Source organism: the organism of the source record quoted next, unplaced genomic scaffold (assembly GCF_019419815.1).
Source record: "Pyrus x bretschneideri cultivar Hongxiangsu unplaced genomic scaffold, Pyrus_bretschneideri_v1 Contig8, whole genome shotgun sequence".
In the NCBI taxonomy this organism is placed as follows: Eukaryota; Viridiplantae; Streptophyta; class Magnoliopsida; order Rosales; family Rosaceae; genus Pyrus; species Pyrus x bretschneideri.
The window spans coordinates 8,677,394-8,690,482 of record NW_025999820.1 but is presented as its reverse complement, the minus strand read 5'-3'; the positions used below and the strand labels follow the sequence as shown (position 1 = coordinate 8,690,482).

General features: G+C 35.1%; 1 protein-coding gene across 4 annotated transcripts; it reads right to left on the bottom strand.

Moving 5' to 3' along the window:
• Positions 1-9,547: 9,547 nt before the first annotated feature.
• Positions 9,548-13,089, bottom strand: LOC103967783. 4 transcript variants are annotated; one of them, XR_007255055.1, is made up of 3 exons: positions 12,910-13,089; positions 9,937-12,010; positions 9,548-9,849 (listed from the first exon to the last, which is right to left on the bottom strand). XR_007255055.1 is itself a non-coding variant. In XM_048575636.1 (2 exons), the coding sequence occupies exon 2, from the start codon at positions 11,649-11,651 to the stop codon at positions 10,464-10,466; it is 1,188 nt and encodes a 395-aa protein (XP_048431593.1). In that variant the 5' UTR covers positions 11,652-12,010; positions 12,910-13,089; the 3' UTR covers positions 9,548-10,463. The 4 variants fall into 4 exon arrangements, 1 of the variants encoding a protein (XP_048431593.1); XR_007255057.1 differs by having other exon boundaries at positions 9,548-9,843; XR_007255056.1 differs by having other exon boundaries at positions 9,548-10,136; positions 10,204-12,010.

Genomic DNA, 13,089 nt, shown 5'->3' with positions numbered 1-13,089 from the left:
TAAGTAATTGTAAATATCTGTCAAAAGATTCGCTAAGTAATATACTTGTCGATTAATATGAGGGCAGGGACTCACATCTAGGCTATATAAGATATCGAGAATCCGAATAATAAGGGATCTTCAACATTTTATTCCTATTTTTTTTTTCCCAATATTGAGACCAAATCCAAGTCTTATAAGAAACATCGATTTTAACTAAATTAATGGAGGTACATAAACAAGCCAGAATGTTATTGTGCGGTTTGGTTTGGAAGGATTTGGTCTTAAACCTAAAGATAATGCTAGGAAGATTAAAATTTTAAATTAAATTGTAAACTAAATGATGTATCATTTATAAAAAATAAGCACGTTAACTAGCACTTAAGTAATAATCCAATCATTAACATCCACATCAGTTGGTAGTAGGGATGGACAACGGTTATGGTAGACGGGTAACCGCGGTTATTTACCCATAACTGTTTAAGCTTTTACCCACATAACCGTTTACCCGTTGGGTATTTACATAAACAGGTATACCCATACCCATACCTGTTTATAAACGGTTAACCATACACATAACCGCATACCTACTTACTCATAATCGCGTATCCGTTTACTTTATTTATTTATTTTTTTTACTCGTCTACCTATTTTTTTAACAACTTGAAAATTAAATAGAAATTTGTCATAATTTTCTTTTTTCTAACTATTAAATACCGTTATAAGTACATTTAACATGTATTTTTATATTAATGGCAATATTATTTATGAAAATATGCGATGTCTCCCAATTATTTGACAGTCAATCTATTACAAGAATCATACATGGTTGTAGATTAATTAATATTCTTGTATACATACATACATACATACATATATATATGTATATGTAAGTACGCATCAGTCTGCTAAAAAGGCTAATTTGATAAATATTTGGATTTTTATTTAGAAACATATGTTCATCGATCCAAGCCATTTAATCGATTTCTAATTTTGGGGTCAAATATTTATTGAAAACTCAAGGCCAATTAAACACACACACACACACACACACACACACAAAATCTAATAATAACATGTTTTTAAATGCTCAAGGTAATCATTATCTTGAATTAATCAAAGCTCCAAAAGACTCCAAAACAAAACAGTCGAACGCTAATGCTTTAGCACATTCAATCACATATATTAAACATTAGCCCATTCTATCAACTATATTTTTCTCTCAAGTGAGACATATATATATATATTATGGCCTTTATAACCAAATATATATTGGGATACTAAACCTAGTTAGAAACTAATTTTATTTTATTTTATTTTTACATATATTAAAATAAACGGTTAAATGGGTATCTGTTTATAACCGCAGGTAATACCCATAACCGCTAATTTAAATTTCACAGGTAAACGGTTATACCCATAACCAATGGGTGTTTGCCCATCCCTAGTGAGGATCCTCCTGACCAAGCCCATTGGGCCGTTGAAATTTTATCGAACGGCTACAATTATTATAACTTTTAGAGAGACTCCCTGTTTGTAGCCGTTAGATAAAATTTCACCGGCCCGATGAGTTTGGTTATGAGGATCCTCACCCTTTGCTCAGGAGAGGATCCTAATCCACATGTTTTGATATGGATCTAATGTATTGCACAATCATAGGTAGAGTCTAATAAGTAGAGCAATTAAAGTGTCCATAATTTGAAAACAAAATTGCACCGACTATCGTTAAATGTTTTATGTTGAATCTTCCAGAATTAACATAGAACTTTAAGTTACATATCAAATCTCATCATTTCATAAAAAAAAACTCTCATCTTTTTTAGTGTAAAATATATCGTTGTATTAAAAAAAAAAAAAAGTTACTCATCAAATCTCGTTGTTTTATCAAAAACTCTATCCGACTCCTATTTTGAATTTTCCTCGTGATTCCTACAGATTAGTATCCAAATTTGAATTTGAATTCGCATGAAGCTATGAGAACTACAAGTAATTTTACATGTTTTCGTTGAGTCGCTTACAATAGTAAGCTTCATTTTTGCTGGTATTTGTTACATGATTCTAGTCTACATGATTCGTGAGCATTATACATTGATTGTCTTATGTAAATAATTGCTCAAGAGGCTTTTGACATTGTGTTTGGACCCAAATCAAGGCTGTTGAGTATGCATAGTTTTCAGCCGTCGAATGAAATAGTGGAGATAATTTTTGTTATTGTTTGAGGATAATATTATGATTTTTATGATAATAATTATCTTTGAATATAAATTATATGCGTTTTTTTAAACCATGCGAATTATATCCCAAACAAGCAGTGCAGTTTGAATTGATTTGGGATGTCTGATGGCACTTGGAAGCTAAAAATGAATTTGAAATTCATTTGATCAGGATGCATGCATGCATGGGATAAAGGTGAAATTGTGAGATGGTGATGTGATGTGATTAGGATGGTTATATCTAGATAAAAAATAAAAAAAAAGGAGTAGGTTTCAGCCTATAGACATGATGGAAAAGCTAATTATCAGAAGATAATGATGTGGTAATTTCTTGACCATTGATCACATAACGATAGGATAAAGTCATCACTATTTCGTCAGATTTGGTGTATTTAAATATTGAAGATTTGTGGCATAAGAAAACTCAGGGATTGCTTCAGCTTGGTAGTCGTGATACATCAGAAGTCTTAAGAGATTATTTTCTAGTAGCCGTGACACATCAGGAGACTCAGTGATTTACGGCTTGGCCAAGCAAAGTACATCAGCCTTATAAATACAGGTGCAATGGCAATGGGAAAATGACCTTCAATTCAACATACAATTGCTCTGCGCAAAACCTCTCAAACACCTTGAGATTTTTCTTATTCTTTTCCCGCCGACACACCTTCAGTTTAGATAAACAGCACTGTGGAGGCAACCGGCGGACATCTTCAGTTTGGATAAACAGCACTGTTGCCGTAGAATCAGCTAACCGAGGAACACCTTCAGTTTGGATAAACAACACTGCGTCGAGGGCGACTGGTTACCTATCCAAGTCTCGGCCGAGAAGGGTTTTCGAATCCTTATTGGCAGGGATCATCTTATTAGCCTTCGCGGCGAAATAAGGTGTTACGAGTTACGACATTCGGCGTGTTGAGCGCCGAGTGATTTTACGATTGGATACTCACAAGTGAGTTTCAGAGTTCGGCATTCTGACGGTTGAACCACGTTTACCATCAAGACATACATCACCTTTGAATACTTGTGTCCGTACAGTCTGGTGTCGATTCGACGTGCTTATACTCTCACAAATATAATCACTGTGACCGAATCTGGCATCGACGATTTGTAAATTTCGTAGAACTAGTAGCCTTGTCTTCAGGCTTTAGAACCCAAAGACCGAGAATGTTCCTTCCTCGGTCGCAGTTGCAAGATAAAGAAGTTAGCAACGCGCTCAACGTGACAACAACGAATTTTACTCCTCGGCCGACGAGTTGGCACGCCTCGCATTCAATTGAATGACTTAGTTAGCTTATCAGTTATTCGGCCTGCGCGCCACGTACGCTTTGTAATTTTTAGGGTCAACACATTGATTATGTTAGCTTCGGGGTCTTTTAACATTACCAAGATGGAGGACTACATCTTACTGTTAGAATCATGTAAAATTACTTATTCCACCATGATAGGTAGTTACAATATGATAGGTAGTTTAGCTTGTAAAAGTACTTATATGGCAGGTACTTCAGACTGTAAAAGTACTTATATAATAGGTAGTTTAAATTATAAAAGATCAGTTCAAATCTAAGTTTATGCCGACTAATATTATAATATAATAGGTAGTTTAGCTTGTACAAGTACTTATATGACATGTAGTTTAGAATGTAAAAGTACTTATATGATAAGTAGTTTAGATTGTAAAAGATCAGCTGAAATAGGGGTTTATGCCGACTAATAGGGTACATGAGTTGAAAAAAGAAAAGAAAAATAATATAACTAATAGCGAGGCTCCCCAAGAGATTTATAGGTGTCCGAAATTTTGGAAATGTCCTAAATTAATTTTAGGAAATATGTGGTGCAAATAGAATGATTCTAACTTTGACTTATAGCACACAGTTTTTTGTCAAAATTTTTTTTTGAAATTTTTAGCTTTAAGAAATATTTTGCGTTGGACTTAAGGAAAATATTGCAAACCTTTTGGATATGATCCTACCGATTATTAGGTCTTGAACTATTTTTTTATTGATTCTTAAGGTGAGAAAATAGAAAAATATCTTTAAATTTAGGTTTTAAATCATTGATTACAAGTATTATAATATATTTTGCACGGAAAAAACATATTTTGAAAAACACAAATATGATAGTTTGTTGTTTTGGTAAAAGAAATAAAAGAAATATTAACAAAATAAAAAAAATAACAAACTCAAAAAAAAAAAATTGAAAAAAGAGGATCGGTACGAAGATAGCGACTTATTTTGAGAATAGTCGCTATCTTTTTAGCGATTATTTTCAAAGAAAGTAGCTACCAAAGTACCGATCGTATCGTTTTAAATTTTTTTTCTTTTTTTTCTTTTTCCATTGAATAGCTATAGTAAAGTAAAATAGTAATCACAATGCAAAGTATCAACCTAACAACAAAAAATGATGACACATGGAGTCCTATTCATGGACCTAAATAAAAAAATAACTAAAAAGTGGACTAATCTAATTGTTAGGCCATAAAATTGGGAAAGGGACCCTTTCCGGATCTCTTCCTCCAAATCCACCAAATCACCTAATTCAGACGCTTGAAATTTAGTCCAACGGCTAAAGTTATTATAACTTTTAAAGGGGCCCCCTGTTTGTAGCCGTTGGATCAAATTTCAAAGGTCTGGATTGATTGATTGGGTGAATTTGGTGGAAGGGATCCGAAGAGGATCTCTTTCCATAAAATTGGACATATTTCAAGTTAGTTTATTTACACATAACAAATTTGGAAGGAAGAAGTTAATTTAAATCACATATTAATGAAACTCTTTTTGTCAACTATAAGAGGGTGAAAAAACATTTTTGTCTTCTATCACAAAATAAAATTATGGACAATAAAGTAATTTGCACAAACTAAATTTTATACTTGTTTTTAAAAGCATCATCTACATGTAATCCTAACAAATCACCTACAAGAACTCCGGATTTTTACGGGTGTATTGTTTTATGTGTAATCCTAACAAATCACCTACAAGAACTTCGTATTTTTACGGGTGTATTGTTTTATAAAACTTCGAATTTCTATGGCACTTATTTTCAAAACTTCAAGTTCAAGTTTAAGTACGAACTCTATGTTCATGATACCTACAAACAAACACAATATACATATGTAGTGAATGGGGATAGCTTTAGGACCTATGTGTGAAAATAATGAGTGACGACCCAAAATATGGGGTTGTCGTGGCTTGTAGGCCCAAAAGAGTGGTTGTTGGGTTGCTGGCCAATAAAGGAGAAGTAAATGGGTTAACTGATTATATACCCAATTATTGGGCTAAGGAGGAAAAGTGAAAAACAAGGCCTAACCCATGGGCTTGTTATTTCATGCGAGCCAAAAATAAAACAAGGCCCAAAAGAAAAAAAAAAAACAAGTGGGACGGTTTGGTGCATGTGCCTAGTTGGGTTGCGGGTCGACTTCAGGTAGCCCAGGTCTGTAAGAAAGGTGATGCAAAACGGCTTTATTTTAGACCTTATAGCTTTGAAGCAGGAACGACTTGGTGGCTCGGGAAACATGACTTCAAGCTGCGGCTCCTATGCGTGTAGGGTTTGAAAAATCCCATTTTTTTTTCTTCTCTTATTCATGCATATTCAATTCATCACAATTATAACAACAATAAATTTAAGCTGAATCTATAATTTGAAGAAAAAAAAAACGTAAAATTAGAGTTCATGCTTCATGGTGAATGTTTCGTGCAATCATTGCTGGAAAAATATCGAAATTGAAACCATGTTTTATAGATTACTGGGATTGCTTGATGAATATTGTGAACGACTTTGTAGTAAACAAGCATTCAGTTCCTTAGCTCTGTGTCAGGAGCATGTTTAACAATGCGTTGTGGCCTAAATTTAACTGAAGGAGAGAGAGGGGTGCAGCTGCATAAAGAGAAAAGATAGGCTTGGGAATTACTGTGATAATATTTCTCTGTACCTTGTGCCTTTTTTAAGAAAAATAATGGGGTTACTTGCCCTACAAGTAATACAAAATTGTACCATTTGTTTTTTGTAATTAATTCTTGAATTGTTTCTCACTAACATTAGTAGTTGTTGAGACTATAAATACTCAAATAATGATTTCTGTTGTGAAATTAGTGTGAATGCCTACATAAAGAAAACAACCACATATGAGTGGAAAGTGGAAGAATAGAAGTCAAAATTATATTGCGTGAATAGTAGAAGTTTGGTTTTTATTGTTTTGGTGTGTAAGCCTTTGACGTGCATTAAAAGAGACGTATGCTTGTATCGTATGGGTAGTACAAAAAGATGAAAAACGGAAAGTAATAATCGTGTTTTCCTCATTTGTCCCTCTCTACGTTCATTTCTCTTATCTGATAGTAGTGAAGAAAATAAACAAATAATATATGGATCCCGTTTCACTTCAATCTCTAACAACTCTGGTAATATATATAGGTACGCATCATCCGATGATAACATGTTTCTAAATGCTCAAGGTAATCATTATCTTGAATTGGTCAAAGCACCAAAAGACTCCAAAACAAAACTGTCGAATACTCTAATGCTTTAGTACATTCAATCACATACATTGAATACTAGTCCGTTCTATCAATTATATTTTTCTCTCAAGTGAGGCATAAAAAAAAATATATATATATATATATATTATATGGCCCTTTATAACCAATTATATCCCGGGATACTAAACCTAGTTAGAAACTAATTTTTTTTTTTACATATATTAAAATAAACGGTTAAATAGGTACCCGTTTATAACCACGGGTAATACCTATAACCGCTCATTTAAATTTCATGGGTATATGGTTATACCTATAACCGTTTATTTATCTAAACGGTTACTTATAACCGTAACCATCAAATTTAAATGGGCGGATAACCGCAGTTATCCATAACCAATGGGTATTTGCCCATCCCTAGTTGGTAGCCTTATACTAGTACTCTACTACACTGTGTAGTACTTTGATAGTTGTACCGCCGCGTATGAATACTGGAATCTCTGCAACTGAGTGTTGTTTATCAGTTCCTGAAAATCTCCGTTTTTCATCATCAAGATGTTGGTTCATTAAATTAGGTAACATCTTGGAGCTCCAATGTCAGTCAGCTTTCATGTAAGAAGTTATTTCATGAAGATGAAAACATTTCTTGCATTCTTGTCCGTGCAAAGTTGACACAAATTTTGGGTAATAATCTTTGAGATGAGTCCGAACGAATGTTGATGTGATTTATTTCAATTCGGTTGGACTTAGATATATGATTTCTTTGAATTCGTAGCTGCTTTCTAGTCTATAAGTGAAGTGACTGTTGGACATCGTATTTTGAGGCTCTTAGGACATTCAGAACATATATTGCTCGTTGTAGATGGCAAGCGACGGTACTTTGGCTTGTAATGTTCCACAGTCGGTCATCACGCCTTGATTTTAGTGTCCATTTGGATATCCGAGACGAGATGTGTTGACTGCAGCGATAAATCCGTGGAATGTAAGTCATTGTCCTACTGTAGGAAGTGTTAATGAACTGAGTCGAGCAGAATAGAATAACAAGGTGTTCAAGTTGGGCCGAGATAACTTAAAAAGTGTGTAATCAACCAGAGGAGGATTTTGGATTATTACACCAAGGGGTCATAGTCTAAAGTCTAAACTCTAAAGTGTTGAAAATTTTTAAACGAAAAGTGAAATAATAGTATTTTCATCTATAAAGCATGGTAATACTAATAAACAAGAAGCAACAACTGACCATCTTGTTCAGTCAAGTATGCAGAATACTTACACTGACTGCATTATTACTTGAACTTGAACGAACCAGACCGGAATACTTGAACAATTTGATTTAGTTCAACTTGAATTAGTCATGTTTGCCGGAAAGGGATCCTCTCCGGATCCCTTCCACCAAGTTCACCAAGTCCACTCATCCGAGCTATTGAAATTTGATTCAACGGTTAAAGTTATTATAACTTTTAAAAGGATCCCCTGTTTGTAGTAGTTGGATCAAATTTCAATGGCCCGGATGAGTGGACTTGGTGGATACTTGGTGGAAGGGATCCTTAAAGGATCTCTTTCCGTGTTTGCCTTTGGAATGTGGGATTTTTGTATACGTGTTTAGTTTGGTATTTTTGTTTTTGAACAAATAATATTATCTACACAGAGAAGGGAGTGAGTTAAGTCTCATTATGGTTTAGCAATAATGTGTTTAAGTTTGTCTTTGGTGAAAATCGAACCTAAAACCTCTCACTTACAAGTGTAGAAGAATATCACTAGATCGTAGTACAAAGTTCTGGGAGTCAAAGGATCACGATTCAGACGACCAAGGGGCATAGGGGCGAGGGCAGTGATTTAATGGTCCTACCTTCAAAACCGTCAAAGAATATTGGTGGTGTGTTTGAGTGGAACTCTGCCATAAGAGAATGTGTGAAGCAAAAACGATGAACTTAGATGAAACATAGCAAGGGTCAAGTCCTTCAAATGTAAATATTAATTTTCATTTGTAGAGGCAAATATGATGAACTTAGATAAAACATAGCAAGGGTCAAGTCCTTTAAATGTAATATCAAGTCCCTTAAATGTAATTATTAATTTTCATTTGTAGAAGCAAATACAATGAACTTAGATGAAACATAGCAAGGGTCAAGTCCTTTAAATATAAATATTAATTTTCATTTGTAGAATATTTTCCAGCCTCTCTTTGCCGCAAATCACACCCCACGCACCATCATTTATCTATTATTTTAAATTATGTTTTGTTTTTTCAAAATTTTATTAACTCAATAGGGGTTTAAAAGTTTTCTTTTAAAAGGATAAATCTCATTAACATTTTTATTAAATGATGGGTGAGAAAATAAAACATGAGTATATCAGTACTCTTTATAATTTATTATCTATTTTTTCTTGTCAATCCGGCTCTGGCTTTATAACAACAAAGATATAGATATAGAGTCAGCCAAATTGATCAGAGCAATAGTGTAGATGTCTTTAGGCCTCCCGCAAAATCCTCTCAATCAGTCCCTAAAATCTTATAATTTGTCAAAGAAATTATTTTCTTTTTGGGTTATTTCTTTAGCAAGTGCACCAATTTGCATGGGACAACTAACTCGCCAAGTAGTTTTTTTTTTTTTTTTTTTAACCAAGAAGTTGGGCCACGGAAATAGCTTCTATGTTTACCAAGTACACTATTCCTTTATATTAAAGAAGCAAAAATTGCATTAGATGCTGATTTTTTAATGATTAGATGCTGATTTTTTTTTTTTTTTTAAATTTTGAATAAAGATCTAACAGTTAAAAATTTAGAGTATGTCATACTTCGGAACACCATAAAAAATCCAGATTAGTGTCATAATCTACATTTTAAAATTAAATAAATCGTTATTCATTACTAGACTCTTTGCAAGCGACGTAAAAATGTTTTATTTTTCAATTAACTTTTTGTACTATCATCCAATTTTCCACAGGTAAAAGCCACATAGTCAAGCCACGGCAGCTTTGCAAGAACAAGGAAATTACCAACCCTCCCACTTTGTGCAAGCTACCAGACTGCAGCCAGTCGTGTGCAAAGTCGCATCCCGGAGCTGGAGGGTTTGGGTTCTGCATTGCTGAATTTTGCCTGTGTATGCATTCCTGCCACGGAGACCGCCAACCTCCCAGAGATGCAGAGGCAGATCAACTTCCCAGCCTGCCATTTCTTTCTTCTAAAACTATCACGCCGTAGCATCACTTACACTATTTAATTAAGCTCGTATAATGTAGCTCCAAAAGAAACGAAAAGAAGCAGCAATAGGTACCTGTGTCAATAAGTCTTCTCGTGCTAAACGTTGCAGTAAGGAAGTTGTTTTAATTTCTTTCCTCCTCAACCTTTCGGTATTTTTGGTATTTATTTCCTCCTCATCACAGTACTAGCAAAACAATGGAGACTAGATAACGCCAACAAGCATCAAAGATGATAAAATCCGCTCTGGTGTACATCCAACGCAATGCAACTAAGCTGAAACAACAATATATTCAGAGACCTCCGGTACACAATCAGCATACTGGTAAAGGGAAAAATATACCTTTGGATATGATATCTTTCTTGTTTTTGCAATGCAGCATAAAAGAGTAAACGATACAGAAATAGAATATCCAAAACTTAACTACGACATGGTAATCCAGTTTCAGAACATGGAAAGTTAGTCTTAACACTGTCGCCTTTTCACTCAATTTCAAGCTGAGCTCACACCCCATTCTCCAGACAAGGCGCAAACGAGTTTTTCAGATCTGTCTGGGCAGCGGGCACAAAACCACCACCTGGGAAGACAAAATTTGGATTGAACTAAGAATCTTCTTCGTCAGTAGAATCCAGGAGACGAGCCTTGTAAATAATGAACAACTCCTCTGCATCACCTCTAAATCTTGATATAAACTTGTCCAAAAATTCATTCTCCGGCAAAATAAGTGCATCATAAAAACTCGGATCTCTCTTCAATAACCGTTTTGACTTTATAACCTCTAAAATCCTGTATCGAGCACTCACTCGGTTCTCCATGCTATACATCAAAATCCAAGGGGTATGAATTAATACCGACTTTTTGAACTTGACTGTATTCAAGAAAAAATCAATTCCAAACTTTAACTTCTCCTCTGAGGTCCTAAGCAAACCTGGCGTTCTTCTAAACATATCCATACATTCATCCTTTGAGAAACCAAAACCACAAAGCAAGTCCAATTTTTTACTAATTGTCCCATTCCGTAAACAGCTAACTGTATATAAACCATGAACCAACATCCCAGAATTCAATGAGAAACCCATTTCCACAACCTGTGCAACAAGGCTTCTAAGTACAGATTCCTGAACGATGAAAAGCCATGGCTGCCTCTTCAATAGCATGGAAAGCTGAGAACCAACAATTCCGCAACTCTCCATAAAGGCAATATTTCCTAACAACCTTGATTTTGGGTCCCTTGTAACTACCCAATTACATCTATGTAAAACCCGAATCAAATCTTTAGCATTCTCATCATTCCCCAAAAGTTTCTTCAGAATTTCAATACAGGGTACTAATTTTCTGTCCAAACTAGCAGTCAACAGTGTGGAATTTTTGGAAATGAACCTAGCGAGATCAGAACCCAAAAGACCCAATTGTTGAAAGAAGTCAAGCTTAGGCCTCAGGGTTTTGTCAATATTAGAAAACAAAATTTGGGGTGAGACACGCACAGCGGATTGGATATGGGTGTCAGAGAGTCCAAGTTCTCGAAGAAAGCTATACACAGATTGAGGCTTTTCAGGGGATGTGACCCATGAGAATCGACTTGAGATTGAAAGGGCTTGGGTTTTGGTGAATTTGAAGGTATTGACAAGGTAATCGGCGAGGTGGGAGTTTCCATTTGGTTTTAGAATTTGGGTGGGTGAAGATAGAGATGAAAAAAGAGAGATGGAAAGTTTGGCTGCATTAGAGGGAAGGTACCGGAAATATAGAGGTGAGCGTGAGAACACAAGCGGTTTCAAGGCTTGCATTTGCATCTATAGCCATATGCAAGTACATCTATACATACATTGTGTGTGTGCAAAACACAGAGAGAGAGAGAGAGAGAGAGAGAGAGAGAGAGAGAGAGAGAGAGAGATGTTCTGTGCAACTATGAAAGAACAAAAAAGTGATTTGAGGTGAAATCTAAGGTATACGAAAGATCTAAAGGAACAGCTAAATGATGTTTCTAATAAAGAAAAGAAACACTGTACATTGGACAAGGAAGACGTTTGTTTCTCACTTGTACTGATTCTTATCTCAGTCATGTCGTGGATTGCTAGTACTGGTACCTGGTATCCATTCTTAGACCAAGTAACGTTGCCTTGCTTGTACCAGGCTGAGGCTGAGATATATTCTGTAAACAAGCATGAAAGATGGTTGTATTAATTTACTACACACAACCAACTTCAAAAAGAGTAGGAAGAAAGAATATAAAGTTTGGGGAGAAGGTGAAGAGCCAATCCAAGAGCATGACCGCGTATACTTCCTCTTAAACATGGAAAATGCATACTTTTTGTGAAGTTGAAGTTCAAACATGCAACTAAGCTGAAATAACAAATAAATTCAATCCAATTCCAATACCCACATTCCACAGTCACTCCATATTTTCCAATAACAACCAGGACCGTCCCTCCAAAACATTACAAGTACAACATGAATGCTGATTCTCGTAAGAACACACAACTTACTGAAATAACAAATCAATTCAATTACACTCTAAGACTTGGATTTAAGTATCAGATATATATATATATATATATATATATATATATGCGTGTGTGTGTTTGTGTGTGTGTGTTTATACTTTATATGCAATATTTTTTTGACAAATAAGCTATACATCAAACATATGACTAGGACGCCCTAGCTAAATGTTGATCTACAAATTTGCAGTCAGTATGATCCTGTCAAAATCTATCATGTCAATTAAGTAACAGTATACCCGAGCTCGACACACAAATTATACCACTAAAAAAAATTGAATGGAATTGAACTCTGATTCCCCCAAATCCATGAAAAAATTGAATGGAATTGAACTCTGATTCCACCAATCCATAAATAGTACCCAGCTACATCCCCACCCCGCAGAAGGTAAAACAATTGCAGATGAGAGAATTAGAAGGGGAAGAACTCACAATAAACTCGCAAAAGAATCGAAAAAGAAAAATGAAAATCCTAAGAGAATTACACAGAAAACTGATGGGTTTATCCATCAGAAACGTAAATTGAAGACGACAATTAGGAGGGAAAAACCTTTTTTAGCTTTGACTTTGGCGATGGTTTCGATTTCCAACGGGAGGAGGCTGTCGGTCTGTCTATGCAGCGACGGAGATGGAGATGGAGGTGGAGACGGGAGAGGGAGTGTGGACTGTGGACGGAGAGAGATTACCGCCTTAGTGCGCTTAATTCTTAATTTTTTTTGGACTTTTAATT